The sequence below is a fragment of the Trachurus trachurus genome (assembly GCF_905171665.1).
Source record: "Trachurus trachurus genome assembly, chromosome: 4".
In the NCBI taxonomy this organism is placed as follows: domain Eukaryota; kingdom Metazoa; phylum Chordata; class Actinopteri; order Carangiformes; family Carangidae; genus Trachurus; species Trachurus trachurus.
In genome coordinates, this window is record NC_139898.1 from 31,351,674 (window position 1) to 31,378,245 (window position 26,572).

Below are 26,572 nucleotides of genomic sequence, written 5' to 3' on the forward strand. Positions count from 1 at the left end.
AAGTCGTGTTGTTTTTTTTTGCTGTAAAATATTTATTTATTTGCAAAAATCGAGCTCCTTCTGTTCTGTCGTTTTTAAAAGTGCACGGTTGTGTTTCTCTGACAGCGTCTAACGCTCTCGCTAAAAGTCCAGCCCTAATTGTGTCAGGAGACGCTTCAGAGACGTCGTCGCTGCTACGACTGCGTTGCTTCTGCTCCACTGTGTCTCAACTGCATCAGCCGGTTATTGAGGGATAGTTCACCCAAAATTCAAATTTCACTCATCTACTCACCCTCATGTCGACTAAGAGCTGTGAGAAGTTTCAGAGTCCTCTGTGCCTTCTCTGAGTTACGGGGGGGTCCGTGCAGCAGTATTTGTCCATATAATGGTTGTCAATGGATACCAACTTTCTTCGTCCAAAAAGACACACCAAAAAACATCCAAATACCTCCATACTGCTCGTCTGTAATGTCCCTCTTGTATTGAAGCCCCGACATGAGAAATTGTTCCGAAAAAAAATAAATAAGTCGATATTTTAAGCTTGTTTGTAGCGGAAGCTCCCAGTGTCTCAGTTCACTGCTCTTACACTGACCGGCGGAACAATTTCTCATGTCGGGGCTTCAATACAAGAGGGACGTTACATTACAGACGAGCACTATGGAGGTATTTGGATGTGTTTTGGTGTGTCTTTTTGGACGAAGAAAGTTGGTATCCATTGACAACCATTATATGGACAAATACCGCTGCGCGGACCCCCCCCCCCCCCGTAACTCAGAGAAGGGACGGAGGACTCTGAAAATTCTCACAGGGTGAGTAGATAATGAGTGAAATTTGAATTTTGGGTGAACTATCCCTTTAGCTGGGTTGATTCCCTGATTTGTTATGTTGGGCAGCGAGCAGCACCCTCAGGCTGCCTGTACGCCGTGATGGATCTGAGACTCTGGCGCTGTGATGGACAGGTAGCAGGGTCCGACTCCCTCACCTCCCGGTGCAGGGCGCCGCGGATCGCTCAGAGGGGGGGCTGACAGCTAGATGCTGGGCGAGCCCCCTGCTGAACAGAGCTGCAGGTGAAATAAACCTACTGCCTGTGCACAACTCGTGTGTGTGTGTGTGTATGTGTGTGAGTGTGTGTTATAGGCAATTCCAGTCACTCAGCCCCTCACTGAGGAGTGTTAAGGGTGAAATATGCCTGCAGTCCTCCGTGAAACCCAGAGTCTTTTCATGTGTGTATGTGCGCGGCGTGCAAAAACGGTTGAATAGAAATCTTCCACAACAGATCTGTTTGTATTTACTGTATATCCCTTCTCTTGTGTTAGGTTCTATATGTCACCAGTGACCCGTTTTCAGGTCTTTAATGCATAAAAGTACCACATAGATTTGTTCATAGCATCAAGGCTTTTTGACTTTGTCAGGAACCTCTATTTAAAGCAGAAGTAAGCGGAATTTTTGTGTTAATATAAGTCTTAAATAGTTCTATCTTCCGACAGCAATCACTTATAGAGTGTTTGGTCTGAAACACGGGTCTGTCAGTCCCTCTGCTCTGCTGTAAGCCGAGGAGAAAACTTTCCTTGTATCCTACAACCTTTATCCAATGAGGAGAGAGAACGGCATAAAGGGTTTTTTCATGGATAAGGAAGCCTAACAATGTAACCAAGAGATGAGAAACAAATGGGATGATAAATAATTGTTTTTACTGTGTTTTACAGCTGATTTAAGACTCGGGTCAAAACCGACCCTAACACCATAGATGGTAGCAGAAAGCTGACAAGAGAAAGGTTACGTTGAAGCCAAGGGGTAAACTGACAAAAAAGACACACGGGCCGACACCGAAGATATTAAAACCAATATTTTCATGGATAGGAAGCCTCACGATGTAACCAAGAAAAGAAAAACAAATTTGATGAAAAAAAACATAAGGTTTTTAGTGTATTTTAGCTGATTTAAAACACGGGTCAAAACCGACCCTAACACCATAGATGGCAGCAGAAAGCTAACACAAGATGAAGGATATATATGTTTGTGTGTGTTGTGTTCTCCAGATTAGCTGTGGCACCGTTCATAAATGTCCGTCAGCGAGCAGCACAGTGAAGCCGTGTGTCTATCACAGTTAAGCTCTCCCTGTTTCTCAGCCGGCCCCAGTGGAACGGACACAAACACTAATGGCTGCTCGTTATAAGAGAAACGCCGACATGAAGCGGGGCCTTAATGAGCTGCTTTCTGCTTTGTATTTTTTCTCGGGGGGGTCGTTGTTATTGGTGGGAAATTGATTGGCAGCCGGCCCGGGCGCCCACAGGGGAGCATCCTGCGATATTTCTGGGCGATAGCTAAAAGTTGTTGCAGCAAGGGCGGCAGCTTTGTTTAGACGTCGGCGGCTGCAGGCGCCGTTGGGGGTCACGTGACGTGTAGGACGACAAACGAGAAGAATCTCAAGGTTTCTAATTTCTCTGCTCTTTTTAAAGCTCTGACTGGAGGAAACTTTACGTCATTGAAAGTTTGAAGGACTTGTGAGCTCTTATTATCCTGACATGCAGCCGTATCCTCTGTCAGTATTATGATGTCAAACTGTCAAGAAGCTTTTGTGTCACTTTGTGCCCGTCGTCCACTCAGACTGTCTGAGTTACACAAAGGCACATTATACTCGGACTGGAAAGGATCCGTTAAGTCTGGACACTTCAGAATATCATTTAAAGTGTGTTAATGCACAGTTTCATAAGAATGAATCAGGACTTCATATATATACATAGAATAAACTACTGATGCAAAAATACCTGACACATCAAGGTGCTTCGTATTAATCAGTTCCTCCAGAAAAATGCAATTGCATAATCTCATATAATGCAGAGGTCACATTTTTAAAAAGTGCCACACGTTCGCTGTAAAAAGATCTTGCATGATATCGTAGTCCTTTGCATTTTTATCGCAAAAGAGTCACAAATATCTTTGCAGAAAGTTGAAAAATGTTGCAAGTTCACTTCACACAGGAGCAGCCATTTTCCCCTTGTTGCCTTGGGAATATATACGACATGAAACATCATTGCCTCGCACGATACGATAAACAAAACAGAAAAGCTTCGAGCAGAGTCTCTTTACCAACACAAATAAATGCAAAAGATTGCGGAATAACCCAGGAATGTTTTGTAAATTTGAGTTACTGAAGTTTAAAAAAAAACAAAACAAGGTGAGATTTTAATATTCCCAGCATTTTCTCTGATGTAGTACGCCAGATTGCATATCATAGAAAGTCAGGGCATCGCTTTTTTCCTTCTTTTTCATAAAGTCACATTTTCTGCAAGTTCTTGTTTTAGCAAATTCCTGCAAGTGTATTGCATAAAATTGCAGAAATACCTGGAATAGTTCATCACATTTTTAAGAAAACCTTTTTCAGGAAGGACTGAATAAAGCAAAAGAAAAAAGGAAAAAAATCACATGACTAATTCTGAACAGAAAAGTTCTGTTTAACCTTCAATAATCACTCCGTCCACACAGCTTCATCGTTGTACAACAGTTTGTAGGTTATTGTCGTCCTGGCCTTTTTATATAATATTTAGGTTTTTTGGCAGCATTCTGTGCATTAATTAAAGAGTGGGGAAAGCAGACTGATGACAGGAAATGAGGTGACAGAGACGGAGTACAACACGTAACAAAGGTCCAGAGCTGGACTCAGACCAGAGACACTGTGAGTAATGGGCAGCTCTGCACCACAATGTGCCCCCCTCTTCCTCCTCCTCCTCCTCCTCCTCCTCCTCCTTTTTCTGGCCTCAAACAGCCTTTATCCTCTAAATTCAGGCTAAAACTGATATCTTAATTGCAGTCTGTCTTGTTACGGCATCTCCCATTCTGCATCAGCGCATGATTAAATCAAGATAATAATAAAAAAAAAGAAAAACAAGTGGTGAGGAGTGGTGGATGAACACAGGAATAATGCAGTGTTATATAATGTCTTTTTGTTTATCCTCTAATCAAGTCTAAACTCAAGTCCTCGTCTCTTCGCTGCGTCTCAGGTGGTGCAAGGCCACCTGAGTCACGCCTCTTATTGTTCATCATTTATCTCTGCATTGATTTAGCAGCTCGGCTTTAGCAGCTTTTTAGTGGAAAATTCAGCAGCTTTTGTTTGGTTTGTTTTTTCTGTTGAGAGGGAAGCTCCACCTCCACCTGTGTGTTTCTGATCTTTCTTTTTTCCTTTTGACATATCGCCGTCGTGTGCGTGAAACGTGCAATTTTACATGTAAGTGTCGCGTCGTCCCAGCAGATAAGTCAACCTCCCACCCAACAGAGAATGAAAAGGTCTTCACTCCCCCCCCCCACCTCTCTCCCTCCTGCTAGGTTGAGGTAGCAGCGTGTTTATTACCAGCGGTATTTGAATAGAGCTAATCTATGCATCAAGCAGCAGCACTCAGTCTGCTCTTGGTAGATAAAGGCAGCCGCCGTGCGCTCCAAGGCCGGGCTGAATATCAAACGCCTCAGAAAGCAGCAAGACTCCGTCCATGATTACAGCCTCAGAAAAAGAAAAAAAAAAAGTGACTGGAGATGAGAAAAGATTGCGCTATTATTTAAAATGGTCGGTGGAGAAACACAATGTTTTTCCACCATGGTGCAAAGCAATTCTGCGAGCTGCATGGTAGGTGGAAAGCAGCGTGAGGCCGTTCGCCCTTTCAAAGAGCGGCGCACAGAGATTCACTCAGAGGTCGTACGGACGGCGTATTTAAGGCTCGGCGAGGAACAGATCTGAAGATGAGCCTCCTCCGACGGGCAAGCTGCGGCCTGTCGGCTGGAAAAACCGCCCCAATAGTATTTTGGGTTAAGAGTTAGGGTTCTTATTTCCAGAAGCAGGAAGCAACTGTTCAGATCAGTGTTTTTATTTCGTCTGTGATATAAATATCTGACAGTCTGCATATGGCAATGTACTAAAGTTGTACTAAAGTCTTTTTTACTACTACTTGGTATGATGTATGCAACGGACTGACTAAACTCATGGATACACCGATTCCATTAGATCCAGGACTCTGTCTTTTAGGAAATGTAATAGACTTGAAACTAAGGAAATGCACTGATAGAGCTTTTACTGTTTCCAGATTTACCTGGAAGTCAGATTCCTCCCTCTATATATCCAAATGGATATCAGAAATGATGAGCTTTTTGCCCTTAGAGAAGATCACTTATGTAATGGGAAACATATTGTGCAGGGTTTTCTTTGTGGGTATATAAATGCGGGGATGTATGTGAATGTATGTGCAGTACATGTATGGTTGAGGATACACGCCTGTGGTCCTTTTGATGTCGCATTTGTAAAATGACAGATTTCTTGAGGCTGTATGGAAGGTGGAAGCAATTATCTAAATCTAATCTAAACAGATACGACACCCTTTTAAAGACCTGACAACCTTTTATTGAATATACTGTAGAAACATTAAAGGGATAGTTCAACATTTTGGCAAATTGGCCCATTGCCATAATAATCCCTATAGTCATAGCAGTAGGTTTGTTACCTTTATTTGTCGGTGCAAGCTGTTCTTAGAACGGCGGAGCAGAGCCGTGAGCTGCTCAGAGCTACACTACGGAGGCTCATGGGATTTCCTGATTTCCCTCATCAAACTCATCAAATACACAATCCAACAACTCCAAAACGCTCTGGTGGACAAGTTGTGACCTGCACATTCACCACACTATGAGATAATAACACAACGTTACCAGACAGAGTTGTTTCAGAGGTAAATACAGAGACTGCTTGATGAAAAACTGTCCCTGAAGGCAACGCGCATCAGCGGTTTTGCATGAATTTACCTCTAAAACAACTCTGTCTGGTAACATTCTGTTATTGTGCAGGTCACAACTTGTCCACCAGAGCGTTGTGGAGTTGTTGGATTGTGTATTTGATGAGTTTGATGAGGGAAACCAAGAAATCCCATAATGAGCCTCCGTAGCGTAGCTCTGAGCAGCTCGCGGCTCTGCTCCGCCGTTCTAAAAATAGCTTGCACCGACAATTAAAGGTAACGAACCTACTGCTATGACTATAAGCCCTATAGTCATAGCAGTAGGTTCGTTACCTTTAATTGTCGGTGCAAGCTATTTTTAGAACGGCGGAGCAGAGCCGTGAGCTGCTCAGAGCTACGCTACAGAGGCTAATGGGATTTCTTGGTTTCCCTCATCAAACTCATCAAACTCATTGGCAAATTGGCACATTACCATAACCCCTATAGTATAGGGGTTATGGTAATGTGCCAATTTGCCAAAATGTTGAACTATCCCTTTAACCCGAACAGCTGTGGACTCTCTGTAAGCCTTGAACTGGTTCAATTGTAAATCGATGTTAACACCCAGGTACGATGTTTAAGGTGTCCTAGTGACACTTGTGTCACTATGTAATCTTTTTCTATTTTTTTTTAAATTTTGTATTATTATTATTATTTTCATTTGTTTTGTTCATTTGTTGGTCTTTATGATTTAAACCACTTTGTCTGTTTAATTACTGTTGTTGTTCTTTTACCTCAGTCCTTGGTTAACTGTGTAATTAAGTGGGAATGAGTCGAGCTGTTGTTGCATAAGTGAAAACTGCAAAATAAAATATTCAAATAGATAAATGTCTGACAGTGATAGAAACACGCTGATCCGTTACAACCTGTGTCCTCTCATGTGCATGTACGTGTGTGTGTGTGTGTGTGTGTGTGTGTCCTTTGCTGACGACGGACATGTGTTTGTGTGACATTGCAGGGAGTTTGGCCGCTGGAAGGTGAACAGCTTGGCCCTCGAGAGACAAGAGAACAATGGCTTTTCTCTGCCGCTGGACCCCGACTTCCTCCAGACCATCAGGCAGCTGGGCAGGCGGCCCAGTCTCAGCGCCATCACCGACAACATCATCAGGAAATACGGGACGCACTTCCTGCTCTCCGCCACACTGGGAGGTAAATGAAGCAGAGGAGAGGTGGTTTTTACCTTTTTTTTTTTGCTTTTATTGACTTACAGACCAGGGGACGGGGGGGGGGGGGGGCAAACATTTGGCCCCCGTTTCACCACAGGACGTCTTCCAGAAACCTGCTCACTTGTTGTCACAGGCCGTCAGCTGCCAAACAAAGGCCTTAAAGGAGTAATCTGTCCCAAAGCCCGCCTCTTAATCGTCTCTGGAGCTCTAAATCTTTGTGCGTTGTTCTCAAACAACTAAATATTTGACCAAATATTAGCCCAGCTGTGAGCGAGGTCCGATTTCTCCCTCTTTTTTCGGGGTTGTTTAAGCTCATATTCTCTGTTTCAACACAGAAAAGTCTCATGTTTGGACGAGTTTGACAACATGAAATACGCAGATTTTATTTTATTATATTTTTTCATAGATGCGAGTGATGCTGAGCCGAGCTCCCGTGGCTATCTGCTGCTCCGTCTCCTCCCAGCTCCTCCGCTGGCTCTTTTCATCTCTGGTCTCTCTGGTGTATAAACTCTCAAAGCCCCGGTGGAAACAGACAGTATTTAAAATAGATTACAAAAGACAAAACCCTGAGCGCTGTGTGAGCAGAGAGCAGAGAGCAGAGAGCAGAGAGCAGAGAGCAGCAGGCAAAGTCTGACCTCAATTAACATTTCACATTATAGACAAGTCTTCATGACATTTAACCCTTTAGGGCTCTGCCTGTTTTGGATACTTTCAATTTTGCCTCTTAAGATCTCACAATATATATTTTTTTCATTTTAATCTATTTTATTAATGTATTGGACCCAAAAATATACAAATCACATCGAGGAGTATCGGCTGATTCCACCACTTTTTGTAAAATGACAAGAATTGACAAATACTATATGGGCAGAAACGCGACGCCGGCCCATTTTCCCATTTTTACACTTGGATGAATATTTTTGTGCTATCAAATTATGTTATGTTTAACTTTATTACAGACTCAGGTCCACATGCAAGACACACAATACAAAAACAGACAACACACTACTCACAAAAAGTTAAGGATATTTGACAAGAATCTCCCTATAAAAGGTTCATACTACAGTGATATTCTATCATGCAATTTAATGGTAATTTCTTTATCTCAAACAAAAGCTAACAACAGTGGTGGCTATAGCAACAAAAATCTCAATCTCTCAATAACTTGATCAGTTTGATCAAAGTGTTGTCTTGGTCTCATGATGTCAACATGTGAACATGGTGGAGAGGAGAGGGAGAGAGAAGAGGACTGAATACAAACTGTCACTGAACCAGAACATTTAGTGGTTCAATGACGACTGAACCACTAAATCAGACGGTGCTGGTGATGTTTGAGGTTAATCACCTTGTTAGAGAACATCATGTTATTCAATAAGGACTGAAACATTGAACAACTGGACATGTGCATTCAAAAGTTTAGAGAAGGTTAAATTAAGTTCACCTGTAAAAGGTTATAGTGCATTTTAGGTGCATTCTGAAATTGAATCCAGAAGCCAAACATCCCTAACTTTTTGAAAGATATGATGAAAGCTAAAAGTTCATATTTAATAACAATCATTAGATAAAAAATTCTAAAAGGATAAAAATGTCAGGTTATCTCAGGTTTTATTATCTATCAACATCAAACAGAAAGACTAGGAGAGAGTGTCTGCACTTTCAAGCTCCAGGTGACCTTGAGTTTGGTTACGCTGCAGCATCACATGATCTGATCGAACATCCTGGAGGGGTTAAAGCTCTTTATGTGGCAAAAACACAAAATAATTTTACATCTGAACTGTTGAACACTGGGTACAAAGATGCCACGACATTAAAAAACCTGTGGATTTGTTCACTGACGTGTCAATTAAAGTAAAAAGCAAATTTCAGGTATGATACAGAGATATGATCATTATTATTATCAGCTTCTTTAATTCCTCTCTTTGACAGTTAGCAGAGTTCGCTATAATCCCCAGCAGCACCTCTGAAGCTCGCTAATGAACCCGTTAGATCTCACTTCATCTACCTGGAGACGAGCGTTAACCCTTCCCTTCCCCCTCCTCCCCGGCGTGAAGTGAACGTGCTGCGTGATGCGAAACTTCAGTGTCTCTCTCTTCAAATGAAAAGCAAAGCACGTCGTCGCCTGTAAAAAGTCGACGACGCTGTTGGACAGGATGTTCCCATTGATCCGTCGCTCCCTCTAACATCTGTCAGTCCATCCGTCCTCTCACAGCTTTTGGCTCTGTTTCGCCTTCAGAGACGATCTCCCCATCCTCCCCTCCACCCCCACACCCCCCACCCGCCTCCGTGCACTAACACAGGGAGATTTATTGTCCCTGAATTTGCACACACAGGATGAGATGAGTGGAGGCTGCAGCAGGTTTTCACCCTCACATCTTCTGTTTTCCTGCCTGTGTGATTGTGTAACGACGAGCGCTGGCAGGTGTTCAGTGGTTAATATTTACCACCACGCAACAGAGAACATTTTGTATGCATGTATGTGTGTGTGTGAGTCACAGTTGCAAACTTTCCATGGGAATTAACAGGAATATATGGGAATTAACGGGAATATATGGGAATAAACGGGGATATATCCAAAATAATTACAAAATTGATTGGTGAGGGTGAGTAATATTTTACTCAACATTCATGTTTTTGTGGTTCAGTAGAAGAATTGATTGTTCATACAAGAATTGAAACTTGATAAAGTTCTATTCACAAATAAATCTGTTGAAATGTCATGTTTTTTAATTGTATTATTTTGCATGGATGTCTGCTTATGACAAAACAAAGTATTTACATTTATGTTTGGATATGATACATTTTTGTTTAAATTACCCCCAATTTCCAGTTAAATCCCATAAATTCCCAATAATTCCCATAAATTCCTATAATTCCCATAATTCCCATGGAAAGTTTCCAATTTGAAATATTTCCAAAATTCCCCAGCTTAATTTCCCATGGAAAGTTTCTGGGAATTTTCCGGAAATTTACTGGAAATTTTCCACCCCTTTGCAACCCTAGTCACAACTGAAGTTTGTGTACCTATCTCTCTGTGTGTGTGTGTGTGTGTGTGTGTGCAGGGGAAGAGTCACTAATGATCTTTGTGGACAAGCGGAAGTTGAGTCGGACGACCGAAGTCAGCGAGTCCAACGGCACAGCTGTGACTCTGGAGGCTCTGCACCAGCTGGCCGCCTCCTACTTCATCGACAGGGAGAGTACGCTGCACAAGCTGCACCACATCCAGATCGCCTCCACCGCCATCAAGGTAACACAACACACAACACACAACACACAACACCGACCGCCACCGCCACCGCCACAGCCTGCTGTTTCTGCATAACAATTAAAAAGCAAAACAAAACAAAACAAAAAATCCCATTTGCCAAAGATTCAAAATACCTCTCATCGTTGGATCTTTTCTTTTTCTTTTTTTTACACTTATGATTACGGCAAATTAGATTCTGTCTCAGTCGATAAACATAATGATTCGACTTAAAGAAGTGGTCTGGATTAGCTTTAACGCTCTCGCTGAAGAAATAATGAAATCTCAGCCAGTTTAGAGTCTGAGCAGGAGGAAGTCTACATCAGCAGGTTTCTGCTCGTCTTAATGAGAAAAGCTTCAGTGTTTTTTTCCGTCCAATCAGGGCACAGTTTTTTTTTCCTTCTTCTTCTTCTTCTTCTTCCTCATCTCTGCAAATGAATTCATGACTCCGTCTTTAAACCACTTTATTAATACTCACAAACACTATAATATCACTTTGAAATAGACAAAGCACCGCACACAGACATAGACTTTACTATTTATAAAGAGCGTTTTCACTTTCAGCATCATCATGTTCGCTTCACGCACTGCAAAAAGAATATTTGTCTTATTTCTAGTCAAAACAAATCTCATTATACCTAAAATAAGACTCATCACATAAAAAGTAGCTTGTTTTTAGACACTTTTTTACTTCTTTCAAGCATATTTTCACTTCAAATAAGTAGAAAAATCTGATAGTGGGGCAGGTTTTTCTTTCTTATTACAAGCACAAAAAACTTGCTTTCACTGGCAGATTTTTCTACTTATTTCAAGTGGAAATTTGTTAGAAACAAGTGAAAATGATCTAAAAACAAGTTTATTTTTAGGTGATGAGTCTTACTTTAAGTGCAAAGAGATTAGTTTGGACTAGAAATGAGACATTTTGACAAATCATTAACACGTGTGCTCAAATGCCAACTGGTCACATGACCCCTAATTATCCAAATCATACCCAAAATTGAACAATAATGACACTATACACTGTAGAAAACAATCTAAATATGCATCACTGCAACAATCATGGTGTCAAGTAAAAAATAATAAAAATAAAAATCAACTATAGCCAGCATCTATGTCAAAATAAAAAGCCATCAGCCAACAGGAACTGTAGCAACAATTGCACTCAGGAAACACGAAACTCCTGCTGTGATTTTAAAATCTGTGATTCATAGACCGCGAGTCATTGACTCAGACTAACAGGTGTTTATGTGCTACTGTATATTTTGAATGAGATAATAATAATAATGGCGCTCGTGGTCTCCTGTGGGAATAAGTATTGGAACAAATTAAGGAAATTACACAATGGCACAATGGTCAGTACTTGCCAAGTACTTAACACTAGCTAACAATTAGTGTGTGTGCAGTTTACGACCCAGCGATCGGCCCTTCAGTGGCGCACGCTATCGTTCTGCTGCAGATTATTAAAACATATTTTACAGAACATAAGGCAATCTCAGTCCTCTGAGCCTCCATGAGGACTGATAAACTTTTTTTTTTTTTTTTTTTTTAATTAATGAACACTTCAGAGGGAGTGGACTTCAAAGCATCACATATTAAAGCCAGAAAGACAGAGGTTACCCATGGTAACCTGAGGAGCAGAGCTAATATGGGAAAGTTATTTAAAGAGGCAGAGAACACCTTTTATAATTAAATTGGTTATATGTCCTTATCCTCCTCTTCTCTTACACCTATTATATATTTGGTCCTATATCTATAGGTTTTTCTTCTTGTTCTTGTTGTGCATATGTTAACTTGGAGGATCGTGTATAAATAAAGTTAGATTTGAACGTTTTTTCAACCACAACCTCCTTTTATTGTGATTTTAATTGAACCCTAACAAACATTACATCTAAGTCACTTGTTAATTGAACTATTATCAGTATTTGATCCGAGTTGATTAGAATAAAAACCGGCCTTTTAAAGTTGCTGCTGCACAGATTCACAGATAAAAGTTAGTTTTCTCTCTCAGTCACTTGAAACACTCAGTATCTCTGTGTGTTTTGTCTCATGACATCTTCACTGCTGCGGATCCCCCCCCCCCCCAGCGTGGGACAGTTAGATTTCCTTCTTCATGAAAACCCATGAGCCAAGAAGCTTTTCTTTCCACTCCACACTCTTGATTTTAGTTCTTTTAGCCTCTTATGTTTAGTCGCCTCAAACTGAAACTGAAAAAAAAAAAAAAAATCAGAATTTCCTTTTAAGCTCTATTTGTGTTTTAAAGTTTTAAAGTTTGTGTTCAAAGAAACTCGGTTTTAGATCATTTCAGTGACAAATCTCTTCACTGCCTCGCTCTGACAGACTCCTGAGCACCAGGGGAAAAAAACTTTACATGTGATTCTGTCTTCTTGCTTTATGATGTAGTGAAGCATCATTTAACATCAACTGTATTTTCTCTGGAGAACAAAAATGGACAAAGGTCTTAAATCTTGCAGCATCATTAGCCTTTCCTGAGGCGACACCAACACCAGAGAATTTCTCGATACTCCACCTACCACCTTTATAAAAAAAGAAAGTGTTTCACATCAAACTTTCAAGTATTTAAGCTCCACTGGGCTTCAACAGCTTCTTAAATTGCGAACCAAGGGTCTGCATGCGCACCAGATACGAACATGATACGTTGTTCCATTTCTCAGCGGGGACGATTCACATTCACTCTGGTTTCAAACTGGTCCGCACCACTGGCAGAGTGTTATATTTCCATGACGACTGACCAGAAAAAGATGTGCAATAGCCTACATCATGTTTGCATGACTCAGGCTCAAACTTTGTGGTGCACACCATGGACCGACTGCACCAGAGTTCGGCGGCATTATTCCCATGCCCCGCCGGGCAGCGTCCGCGAAACCGAAACTACTGTAGGAAATGTTGGGCGAGCAGACCACTAAATGATAATAACAAAATAACGATAAAGACAAAACGATATATTTATCGAAAATGGACCCATTAACAAGTGTGGGTAACATAGATTCATCCACATTAAAGGGACAACGAGGAGTCTCTCCATCGGCAATAAAAAACTATCATATTAATGTGGATGAATCTACGCTACCCACACTTGTTAATGGGCCCATTTTCGATAAATATATCGTTTTGTCTCTATCGTTATTTTGTTATTATTAGTGGTGGTGGAAATGCTGGTCGAGCCGACCAGCGTTTCTTTACTTTCGGTTTCGTGGCGAGTCATGAGAATAACGCAGCCCAATCGCCGTTTATTGTCGGAACTACGACGGTATGTGATCGTCTTCGAACCTCTGACATTAATTCTTGATGAATGAAAACATGAGTCTGTCTTGCGCCGGTCAAAGAATTTCACGGTGCGCGCGGAGGCTCATAAATGTAGTGAGAAAACACTTTGCTTTTCCAAAACTCCTCGTTGTCCCTTTAATATGAGACTTTTTTATAACCAAATACAAACTCCTGGTTGTCCCTTTAAAAACCATTGTCTTGCAGCTACATAACACGTAACATAAACAAATACACAAATACACTGACTGACTTGAAATTCCTTATTTAGCTGGCTGATTACAGATCTGTTTTTCCGCCTAACCCTCTCTAACCTCATTGCACACGCTTTATTTATAAAGGTTTTAACGTGACACTGGAGTAAACATGCAGCAGCATTGTTTCCCCCTCTCCTCGCTCCTTCATGTGCATTCACGGGTGTGTGTATATTTATATATATATATTTATATATGTGTACGCGGAACAGCACCACTATGCATATCAAAATATGCTTATGATGTAAATATCACCCTGCATCTTTTTTACCGCTTAATACCTTCGGGGAGTGTTCATTCATCACTCTGTCAGTTGTTATCAAGCAGAATGAATTGAATCGGCTGAGTTTGCCCTTCGCGCCTCAGACTGAATCCTCTGCGCGTTCCCAGGAATCTGTTTCTTCACATGGCTTTAATGTGTTTATATTTGCTCGTGGTAAACAACAGATTAACGTCGCTGAATGTCGGTAAAATCGGCAACCTGCAAAAAAAACAACAGCCATCTGAGACACTGTCAGCTTCCTGTTTATCATGGGCTGTGTGCTGTGATTACACCTGTCTCTGCAGTGGGAGTTATGGGACTGGATGTATCGGGAACAAACACCTCTGATCTGACTAATGGATCCGCAGTTATTGCTTTAATATGAACCACAGTGTGGGGCCTGTCTCAGCTGATCTGGGAACTGTCTCTTTCCTGCACTGACTTGTGGGTAAAAACCTCTGCTTCACTCTTGAGACAGTGGTGCAATAGAGAAAACGTGCAATATTAAAAAAGAAAAAAGAGCACTTATCTGAAATAACAAAAACTGAAGGAAGAGTGGAAGAGCTGTCAGAGCTCAGGTGTCAGAAATACAATTATAAGAAAACACAAATGTGATTATTATAGCAGCATTAATACACTCCATCCTGTGAAAACCACGTACCTCCTTTTCTCTGCGTATGACAAACATGAAGACCATCAGTGATGAGATGAGTTTCATTTGGGACTAATTTGTTTTGTTTGTTTGCTTTCTGGCGACATTTGGTCATTTAAATTTCACTTAACAGTGAAAATGTCCATGATTTTCCCAGAGGTCTGTGTGATGTATTATAAAATAGTTTCATCTGAACATCAGACTACAACATGAAACTGTCAATCATCGATCTAGTAGTTCGTAGCGTTAGCTTAACCTGCCACGAAGCTCTCAGCTGAGCATCAACTGAAAATGAGAGAGCAAAGAGAGGCTGAAAAAAACAAAGTCCTTATAAACTCTGTAGAGCTGGTTGCCCTCGTCATAAACTTGAAGAGGGCAGGCTAATCCAGTAGGCTAAGTTAGCCGAGCGGCTAACGGCAAAATGCGATCAATGATTAAATGGTCAAAAACGCTTCGACCACTATAAACAAAAATGCAAACGGAACCGACTAGTAACAATATGTACAAACAGGAATGAAGAATGAAAGTGTTGTATGTAATTTTATTTAGCCTTAATTGTCATTTAGCCAGTATGCTAGTTAGCCAAGCGGCTAACAGCAAGATGCGATCAATGATTAAAAACGCTTCGACAACTGAACTGACTATACAACATACAAACATAACTATGAATGTAGAATGAGAGAGTTAGGTGTAAAAGTGATAGGCTATATGTAATCTAAATACAGCAAGCGCTATGATAAAGTTGACAACCGGAAGTGAGCGGACCGTAACTTTGTAGTAAATGTAACTCACCTGTTAAAGTTCTGCATAATTGAGGGCGTGGTCACTTTGAGTGACACGTGGATGAGCGTGTGATTTCCATGTGTAGGTTCTCAGTTGTCCAGGTCATCGTTGTCTTTAAAAAGTGCTGAAATGAAGCTGGACTGGACTTCTTTCTTGGTTTCTTGAAGACGTTTCTGCAGGACTGAAGAAGCTTTTCGGATTAGAGATGTGATAAGAAGAAACGTCTTCTAGAAACCAAGAAAGAAGTTCCAGCAGAACAAACATTCGCCGGCGTCTCGTCTCCACGTTCTCCACCGTTTTGGACCAGCCAGCGTCAGGCGCTGCCAAGATAGTGAGGGTGGACAATCATAACGTAATAGAGGTTGCGACCATCTTTATATCCCGTCTGTGGAGCTAATACATGCAGCATTTTTGCTTGATTAAAAAAGAAAACACATTTATTCATTAACTTTGTCAAAAGACCGGCCAATTAGAAGACTAATTGCTTTTCCACTTCGTCGTTTGCTTCTTCAAAGTCCACAAAGTTTTCCGTCCAGAATTAATTAGGACTTGAATGAATGCTACAGTATGTTATGTCACTATTGCATTAACCACATTTAATTTCTAACTGGGGCTGATTTAAGTTTATATCGTAAATCAAATGTGAAATGTGAAAGCGCTTGGCTGCATTTACAGGAGGACATGGTGACGCCTGCTCTAAAAACTACTTTGCCTTGTTTGTACGTTGCTGCTGGAGTGGTCTGACTCTGCAGCGACGGGAGCGTAACTTAAAAAAAAACAAACATAAAGTCGTCTGCAGTGAGCGCGGAGGAGCCAGAGGAGCCTCTTAATACAGAGCCGCACTCGAAAAGAAGAAGAAACATCAGCGTCAATTTCCCTAATTCTGACCGTGTGTGTGGCTGCAGATTGTTTGGCCTTTTTTTTTTTTTTTTTTCCCTGAGCCACAGTCCATTTTTCATGGACTTGTCCTTATTGATGCTCCACTATAGAGCCCCATCAGAGACAGGACTGTACATTCTCTAAAGTGAATTGGCAAGAGAGGACGTTGAGCTGATTTGGCAGTCGCCACTGAACCCGAGTCCTGCTAAAAACCCCTCTGATTGAGATGAATGGAGAATAAGCCCTCTGGGGTAGTACATTTGTTTGTAAGGCATTTTCAGGTGACTGATGTAAAATATTCACAGCGTCAGCAGCCTTTAATTCCAAACATGGGTTTCTTTTTCTTCTTTTTTTTCTTTAACCTCACCCCAATGAAGACGGATGCCAAAACAAAGCCGCCTTTAAGAGGCGCAGTGGTCCCCTGGTTTTAAGAGATAACATAGTCTAAATGGTAGAAATGTCTGGCCTGAAGGAACAGGAGCACTGGAAAATAATCAAAGACAGGGAAGAAAAAAAGAAGAGATCGGAGTGTGGTGGTGGTGGAAGTGGAGGGAAAAATGGCTGTGCTGCCTCATAGTGTGATGAATCAGCCTTTCCATTTCAGTAATTTCCTTTGAGAGCCTCCGTCATTTGTCAAACGTTTTGCGGTATGAGTTAAGGTGTCATGCGACTGAACAGCAGAGATGAGACGAGGACAGACAGGCCTTATTTAGCATTTACCTTTTAGCCCGGGATGCTGCAGGTACACAGGAAATGCTGCATCAATCAATGCGCTTACCTTTTTTATTTCTTTCTTTTTTTCTTTTTTTTGATTTCTGCAGCCCGGGCCATGGCTGCGTATTGAAGATTCATTAAACCAAAGTTGGGAGGAGAATATCATTGACGGGGAGGAGAAGTGATAAGGAATGTTTGACCCAATTTGCCGTGCGAGCCCTGAGTGCTCAGTCAGTCATGCAGCGCCACGCTTCATTTGTCTGCGTCGCAAAAAAAATAATAAAGAGAGAGAGAGAGGAATAAAAAAAGAAAAGAAAACCACACAAGTAAAACCGGAGCTTCAGAAATCAGATAATGTCTATGCGAAGGAACAGTCGCAGCAGCAGAATGCAGCTCTCTGAGTTCAGGGCAGTTTGATGGAAGGATAAATAAAACAAAACCAAACCAAAAAAAAAAAAAAAAGTGTTCTGGACGCTGTTATCAAGAGCACTGGTAAATAATTCATTACAAGCTGATTTTTTTGTGTGTTTTTTTTAGCATTTTCATTATTCAGAAAGCAAGATAAATGTCCCTCTGTTTTCTTTTCTCCATATTCAACTCATCCAACCTTTAACAGAAGCCACAGGTTTCCCTTTAGTTGACATGTAGCGCAGGTCGGTGTCAGCCAATCAGAAGAGAGAGGAGGCTGTGTGTCTTTCTTCTGATTGGCTGACTTGTTTTACAAGTGATCCAATAAGAAATGTACAGTATAGAGCAAATTTCACAATAAAACACTCAGGTAAACCAAATCCTGCATTAGTTGGTGGTGGGGTCCATGTGGTGGGCGGGGCTTGGTGACTGCTTTGTTGTGACATCACAAAGTCACAGGAAGAAAAACAGCAACTTTTTTTTATGAAGACTGCTTTAATGAAATGGAGCTTCAGGGTCACAGTCTGTGGAAAAATGACCCACACACTGATGCGTTTAAGGTCCCACACTTGTCCAATATTTTATTTTAAAGTTTAGTAAGTCCTGATAAGCAGATATTTTGTGAGCCAGTCAGTGAACCAATCAAAAAAGGGGAGGATCTGAGCCTCTCTTCTGATTGGCTGACTGTTTTCTGAGTGATCCGATAAAAAAATAGAGCAGATTTTCAGAGTAAAACAATCAGAGAAACTAAATCTTGCAAAGATTTGGATGGTGGGTCCATGTGGTAAAGGGGCGGGGCCTAGTGTGACTGCTTTGTTGTGACATCACAAAGTGACAGGAAGTCCTGACGGCTGGTTTTAAGGCTCAGTTTCTGAATACAGGCTGTGTGCATTTCTCTGTGGACTGAGGCTTTGATACTTTCACAGCATTAATATAAAACCCAGAGCTGCTGTTTAACAAAAAAGAGACATTGGACTTTCTACTCTCCACCTTTAATCTGCAGCAGGGTAAAAGAAGCAAAGGCTGGAGAGGAGAAATAAATACACAGGATCAGATTTATTCTCTCTCTCTGCCCTTTCTCAAGTGGCTGGGACTTCCTGTAAAATAGCATAACTCACTTTCCCTTAAAAAGACTCAGTGAACATAACACTACACTGTATCACTGTATTAAATTCCACTTTCTTCGAGGAAAGGTTCCCCTCTGTTCCCCTGTGGCTTTGAATGGCTTTATTTTTTTTCTATGAGGGCACACAATAATCTCATTCTGATGCTATTTTCTCCCTCTCCCCTTCTTCCTGCTCATAGTTTATAAGCTTATCCCTCGCTGGTTGATATTAGAGTGTAAGCCAGTGCAACAAAGTGGTCTTAAAACATGCATTGAAATCCTCAAAGACTGAGTAAACAGGCGGGAATGCATCTCAGATGCAAATGTGGATTTGCACATCCCTCCGTGCCGAGGTGATTAAGCAAACGACCGTCGTTGAAGGTGCAGCAAAAGGCAATTTTGAAATGAGCAATGATTTTCATGAAACATTAATGTTATCTTGTACTTTTTTTTTCTCCTTCTCCTTCTTCTTCGCCGTCTTCCCTCTCCGACAGGCAGAAAGTGCAGCCATTTAAAGTCCATTGTTGCTCAAAACATCTGACAACAGCGGCTCGCTAAGTGACATTTTATGCTGTTTTTGTGAAATTATTCATATGAGGGATTTGCAGCAGTGAGGAATCCTCATCAGTAAAATATGCTGCAGCCTAACTGCTCTTCTAATAATATTAAAGCTTGTGAATTTTTTTAAATAATGGATGTGCCTCAGAGCCAGTGGACTACTGTAGAGTAACAGGCTTAACGCTGCAGAGGCCACACACGCCAGTCGATACACTGTGAATGACATAATCTGAGACGTTACAACAGCAAACTTGTTTCATCGATTTAATCTCGTTCACTTTGCTCAGTTGATCAGCTGTGTGTATTTAATCCCAGCCTCTCCAGAGGGAAACGGAGATGTTGAACACACAGTGATGAATCCCAGCTCAGCGTCTCCGTCTTTGTTTTACTATGTGTCATGCATTTGCTTTTGCAGCAGCAGCAGCAGCTATTATTTTCTGTTCTTGCAACAAATTTGAACTTTACAGAAGCAGAGAGAGGTGTGTGTGTGTGTCTCTTCTTGTGTGTGCATAACCTCTCCAGTGGGAACACGAAGCCACACACACACACAAACACACACACTGATGTAGAAAGTGAGTAAAACTAGCAGCTGTGCAGCGCTTAATCCAGTTATGGTGCCAAAACTGGCTCTGGCTCTCACCTGCTCCAATAGTTGAAACAACACGTCCTGAGCCATCGCATTTGGGCACCGAAGGGGGGGTGGAGGGGTGTGTGTGTGTGTGTGGGGTTGTCTGAGAGTGGAAGTGTGTCAGCTCTCCAAGCAGCAGTGTTTTCCCTCTACAACATGTCTGGCAGCAGGAGCAGAGCTGCATTTTTTCTGCGACAGAGTGTAAGATGAAGCTGAAAAGGATGCCTTCAGGGCCCACTTGGGAATATTTGTTTGCCGCTTGAATACACAGACCGGTGACAAAATAAAGGGAAATGAATGGAGAGAAGAGAAGAGAAGAATAAATGCAGATTCCCCTCTCATACGGGGGCACGGGAGAATGAAGACGATATGAATCACACCACATGCTGAGGCTGCGGCATCAACCGTCACCAGATCTTAATCCAATTGATGGAATAAATATGGCTGACAGTCTGCTGCACCGTCTTCAAAGAGGCTCCCAGAAGCTTTTTTATTGACATTTTGTCTTGTTGTTTTCCACTCGTGCGTCTTCCTGAAGTGAAGCCAGAGTATAGTAAAACATTAGGCCGATGCATTGAGATGGCGGCGGTCACGGAGGCTGCGTCCATTCAGCTTGAGAAGATCGGTTCCTCTGTTTGCTCTCGAAGTCGTGCCACAAACTTTACTTCTGTGGATGTTTCACCAGACCGTTGCAGCCAACAAAACCATGGATGTCTTTGCAAACGGTTACTTTTTTCACAGCTGCCATCATCAAAAGCACCAAGATAGAGTATAAACATAATAATGATATGTAACACAAATTGTTGTAGGCGTTGTTTCTTTTAGAAATGTCAGTTAACGCTGAACACTGACACGCAACTCCCACATCCACCCTTTGATTCTGCTTATTGAGTATGAAGTTATGAATTATTGTTGGGATATCCATGCTCAGACACTAACCAGACATCTTTGAAGACATGAGCCATGTTTGGACAACAATAACCATGATCAAATAGGAATAAATGCATAAAAGTACCACATAAATTAGTTTATAGCATCAAGGCTTTTTGACTTTGTCAGGAACCTCTATTTAAACAAAATAAAAAAAAAACTTTTCCACAAAATTCTTAAATACTCTGGTTAAAATTATGACATTTGTGGTGTTAGGGTCAATTTTGATAGCCTCGTAAACCAGCCGCTCCCGGAAATGCATTTCATTTCATTTCTGAGGGAGAGTCTGGCCTCATCCCCGTTGTAAGCGTTTGGGCTGGGCGGGAGTAGTAGCGTTGACAGACAACCCCATTCAGCCAATCAGCAAGTTGGTATAGTGACGGGGCGTTGCACTAGTCGGTCCGTGATTGGCCAACGTGCTGTGTCAATCACAGCGGCGACGCTGATTGGCTCGGCCTTCTGAGAGTTTCAGGCCAAACGCTTACAACGGGGATGAGGCCAGACTCTCCCTCAGAAATGAAATTAATTGCATTTCCGGGAGCAGCTGGTTTACGAGGCTACAATTTTGACCCGGTTATAACGATAAGAACAATTATTAGAGTTAAAACTAAAATCATGAGTGCAAAACCAACCTTTTCATGGATAAAGAAGTCTAACAATGTAACCAAGAGATGAGAAACTGACCCTAACACCATATATGGCAGCAGAAAGCTGACAAGAGGAAGGTTACATTGAAGCCAAGGGGTATACTGACAATAAAAGGCCCAGTGGCCAATACCAAAAAATATTAAAACCAATATTTTCATGGATAGGAAGTCTAACAATGTAACCAAGAGAAGAAAAACAAATTGGATGAAAAAAAAAGTTTTTAGTGGATTTTACAGCTGATTTAAAACACGGGTCAAAACTGACCCGAACACAGATGGTAGCAGAAAGCTGACACAAGATGTCGATTGCAAAATTTAAATCCAAACGGGCTCATTCTGAAATAAATTTCTTTCTGTTCAAGATGGGTGGTTTATGCCGGTCGATTTTCGGATCAAGATCCATGTAAAGGGTTAATCTGATCAAAGTTGTCTCTGCTTCTGACTTTCATCCACTGGCTCCTGGTTCTTGGTGGTGGAAGGGAAACAAAACGAAGCGTTGCCGACCGTAGCCGACCCCCTCACGTAGATCACAGCAGGAGAAGTATAAACTGCTGTGGCTGCTGCAGCTTCATTAAAGAGTAAAAACCAGAAACAACAGTAACGTTTGCAGCTCAGGTCGGTTCTGATCAGAGGAGGCAACAGGTAGAGAGAGAAGGGAAAGCTTATTCTTTACTGTTGTCAACAAATGTCACAGTGAATTTATTCAGATGAATTGCTTGATGCATGTACACGCACGTTTTAATCAGATCATATTATTTCACGCAATGAAGTTGGAATTTACGATGAGAATGATAATAATCAGGTCGTAGAAAAACTGCACCTGTAAACGTGGCTGTAGAGAAGTTAAAGAGTTAAACAGCGTTCAGACAGTAAACACTACCAACGTAGTAGATGGAAACATGAGGCAGGTGTGATGAGCAGATAAACGGGTCACGTCTGCAGCACGTGGAACGACCGGGAGCTGCTGCTTATTCCAGGAAAAGCCTTTAAGTGCAATTAAATGTTCCATTAAATGCAGCTGTTAGTTATTCCGACAGTCAGCACAATTATCTTGTTCTCAATTATGGCACATTAATAATCGCCTCCCCTCCCCCCTCCTCACACACACACACACACACCTTGCACCCTCCATGTCATTTACATATCACATTCTTAGAACAACTTGTATGTTTTCCTCCCGTTTTTTTGTGTTTTTTTGCAGCGACGGCCTATTAGGATCTTAATAAATAAGCGTAAACCTATGAAATATTTATTTATATTCTTTTGAATTCTTTCTGGGGGTCGGTTTCTAATAGAGCGGGCTGACTGTGCACACATGCTCTGCTCCACTGGGCTCTTCTTTTTTGCAGATGGTCTCATTGCTATGCATAGAAAAGCCCATCTTTAGATTTGCATTTGGTCAATTTTCCCCCTTTAAGTTGGACATCTGTCTGTGTTAGGAATTAATCTGCGGATCCCTATGGAAGCTCCTCGGATTTTGATTAATTGTGTTAACGCATCAATAATATAAAAAAATAAAAAAAAGTCAGTTACGTTCTCTCTTTCCCACTTTAGCCGGTCCCCGACTAAAATGATGGCTTTGTATTCAAAAGACTTTATTTTAATACGTTTAAATTGAAAAGCAGCAGCTGAGTTCAGAGCAGGATATTGAAAGGGACACTGGACGACGGACGGACGGAGCTCCCAGCTTTTCCTCTCCCTCTCCCTCTCTGACCTTGTGATGGACGTTAGAAAAAAGAAAAAAGAAAAAAAAAACAATTTTCCTGCCCACAGCGGCTGAAAAACAGTCGTCCTTTCCCTCACGGCTGGAAAAACCACAGTTGCTGTCATTAATCCACCTAAAAGATGCGTTTACTGATATTGGACCTATGGGAAAATATTAAAAGAAGACACCGTCATGGTGTTTGGCAATAATTTGCAAAGTGACAGCGAAAGGAGATGGATTTCCCTCCAGGTTGGCAGTTTATCTTCTCTGTCCCGTGAAGCCTGGATAGATGGATTTATATTATTATATATATATAAATGTATGTGTGGTCTAAATCAGGCTTTTGTCAAGGAAGACTGAGCTGAGATTGTGAACAATCAAACCGTGAGCTCAAAGGGGAAAAAAGAGCGATTCTCTTACACTGTTTTATGTGCATCTCTTGTTTTGTCAGCACAAATCTGGAGTCGTGTCTTTGAGGCCTCGGCGCCGTCGTCGTTGCATCTTCCAAAGCTTGCGGCAAAAAGTTGTGAGATCTTTTTCATGCCGGTCTCAGAAGGTACTCCGGTACTTTTTTTTTTTTTTTCTTTTTTTTTTTACTTTTCCAAGTTCTCAGCCAACTTCTTCAGTGGATCAGCATTTGAGAAAATTTATTTTGAAAGATACTTTTTTTTCATGCAGTCTGTCCTTATCATTATGCAGCCTGTAAAAAAAAAAAAAAAAAAAAAATAGCGACATCACTTTGATCTCTTTTGACACAGTCTAATTTCTGCTTAATTCAGCCGACTTCCCATGCCGGAGGTAATTACCAGACCATTTTTGAGGAATTTTTAGTTTATTTTTGTTTGTGTGTGTGTGTGTGTGTGTGTTGGCCTGTGCCATCAGTATTAATCTTTTATACGTCTGCCAGGAATGGCAGCAGACGTTTGCTGCTCTTTGTTCTATTTTCTCCTCCTTTTGTGTCACATTTGTCATTGAAAAACTTGTCTAATTACACCTGGCTGTGATAAAAGACCAACACCAACAGAGTCTCCTCTACGTTCTTTATTTTTTATTTCATGTGAAGTCATGTGACGTTAGTTTCACTGCTGCTTGACTCTGAGAAAGTCACTGCACATAATTCTTCTGGAGTGCAAAGAGCAATAAGACCCTGAAATGCTTTACTCTCCAAATATAAAGTGAAGTGGTGGCGTGAGAGCAAATCACCCGAGTTTGCATGACCTTGATGCCCAGAAACTCATTTTTAAGCACAACTAACCCAGCCCACTTCTGCATGGCTCTGCAAAGTTTATAAAGCACAGTGTCACTACAAAAGACCTTCAGATGAAAAAGGGCTTGAAAATATCCAAAATATCAAGTAGTCACCGGGTTTTAATACAGTTCAGTCACAGTCAGTATAATCAGTCCCACACAGGCTCATTCTGGGATGTCTTTAAGTCATTTTTATCACATTAAAGCTCCATACAGTATAAAGGTAGATGTTTGTGTTAAAGCTCCATACAGTATAAAGGTAGATGTTTGTGTTAAAGCTCCATACAGTATAAAGGTAGATGTTTGTGTTAAAGCTCCATACAGTATAAAGGTAGATGTTTGTGTTAAAGCTCCATACAGTATAAAGGTAGATGTTTGTGTTAAAGCTCCATACAGTATAAAGGTAGATGTTTGTGTTAAAGCTCCATACAGTATAAAAGTAGATGTCCATGTGTAGTGTGATTATAAAGCAGCTCTAGGTTCTATATTAACACTGTGAAAGTATCAAAGCCTCAGTCCACAGAGAAATGCACACAGCCTGTATTCAGAAACTGAGCCTTAAAACCAGCCGTCAGGACTTCCTGTCACTTTATGATGTCACAACAAAGCAGTCACAGTAGGCTCCGCCCCCTCACCATCACCTGGACCCACCATCCATCCAGCAACATGCAGGATTTGGTTTATCTGAGGCTGGATTGCACCAACAAGGTTTAATTTAATCTAAGATTAGCTCTAATCAGAGATTAGTAAAACTGCGCAACAAAACAAAGCAAAGGAGAGAAAATTGAGAGACAGAGTCTGTCTCTCAATTTTCCTCAAGGAACTTCATAATTTTGCTCACTCCACCTCAAAAATGCAGCCATTGAAAAAATTAAACCTCATCCACTGTCAGTTTAAAATGAATCCTATATCACAGTTTAAACTGGAGTTTAAAGTTCTGGTGCAACAGGATTAAAATTAAACTTAATTTAGAGTAAAAATTTAACTGAGGTTTAAAGGGAGGTTTAAATCTAATCTGTCTTAATTTTGAAATAGGTTTAAAGAATTTAAATTTAAACCATGATTTAATCTGGTTTTAAAATTAAACCTTGTTGGTGCAATCCAGCCTGAGTGTTTTATTCTAAGAATCTACTCTATCTCTTATTGGATCACTGAGAAAACAGTCAGCCAGTCAGAAGAGAGGAAACCTTGATATAAAACTACATTGTGGTGGTAAAAACCACTGAATATCTTCCTATTAAAACTTGCCAAACTTTAAAATAAAACACTGGACAAGTGCAAAAGGCGGGACCTTGAACACATCACTCTGTGGTTTGTTTTCCATAGATTGTGGCCCTGGAGCTCCAGTTAATTGAAGCAGAAAAAAAACAAAACAGTTGTTGTTTGTCTTGGCATCATTCTGTGTTATTGTATTCAGTCAAGCCACATATTGAATCACAACATTTTAATTTAGAATTAATGTAAATGTAGAGTTTGTTTTGGAGTTAAGCCAGCGGAGAACGAGCAGCAGCAGCAGCAGCAGCAGCGGGTTTTAATAGATCGCACAAACTGGTAATAGAAATAAACACATTCAGGTCGAGTGGGACCGGGATCATCTGCCTGAACAGCTTCAAAAGCTTCATTTGTCCCGGAGAATCATTTCCTCCTGGCACACAAGAGAGGCTTTTTATTTTCTTATTAAAAAAAAAAAAAACAAGCCGAGGACGACGGGTTCACTTCATTTTCCCACATGTAAATACAAGCAAGCAACAGATGCTCGACAAGAAACCTTATCTTAGTCCTCTACACTCTATTAGCTTCCCTGTCATTAGAAACTTTTCCTACATTAGCATCCAGTTCTTAAATGACTCTAAGTTTTATTTTTATTTATTTATTTATTTTTCCATTAGTGTGATTTGGGTTTCTGTCTCAGCTCAGGTTCTGTTTGGATTTGCTCCTCCATTCTGCACACACACAGTGATGTGTTTACTGCCCAGACTGTTTATTCAGACAAACAATTCGTGCACACACATCTCACTGCTGGACAGTCCACAGGTCTCTGTATACATACCGCTCTTCAAATACGAGCTGGTAAAAAAAGAAAAGAAAAGAAGAGAAAAGGTGGACAGAGACGTCTCCCTGTGGCTCAGCTGCTGAGATTCTTCTCTTACTCCGTCATGGCTGATGCTGCTTCTAGTTAGTTAAAGGTAATGATGGAGATCTTATTCTGGAGCATTTTTTTTTTTTTACTGAATTGCTCCAAATCCTCTTCACACTCCGATTGCAACCAATAAATTAAATACTTTATTACAAAAATGAAAAAAGTCAGTCACCTGTGGGATGGACAATCCTGTAAAAACAGCATCCAATCATGTTGAAGTCAATTGGATTGGATGTGTCAA

At 41.1% G+C, this 26,572-nt stretch overlaps 1 protein-coding gene across 1 annotated transcript in view; it reads left to right on the top strand.

The window, feature by feature from the left end:
• brinp3a.1 (bone morphogenetic protein/retinoic acid inducible neural-specific 3a, tandem duplicate 1) overlaps window positions 1-26,572 on the top strand; it is a gene marked incomplete at both ends in the record, with an annotated part of 71,883 nt that overhangs the window by 21,517 nt on the left and 23,794 nt on the right. The window contains 2 exons of the mRNA XM_083970303.1: window positions 6,688-6,878; window positions 9,955-10,139. Coding sequence (XP_083826429.1) covers window positions 6,688-6,878; window positions 9,955-10,139 — 376 coding nt within the window. The remainder of the gene's footprint in view (window positions 1-6,687; window positions 6,879-9,954; window positions 10,140-26,572) is intronic.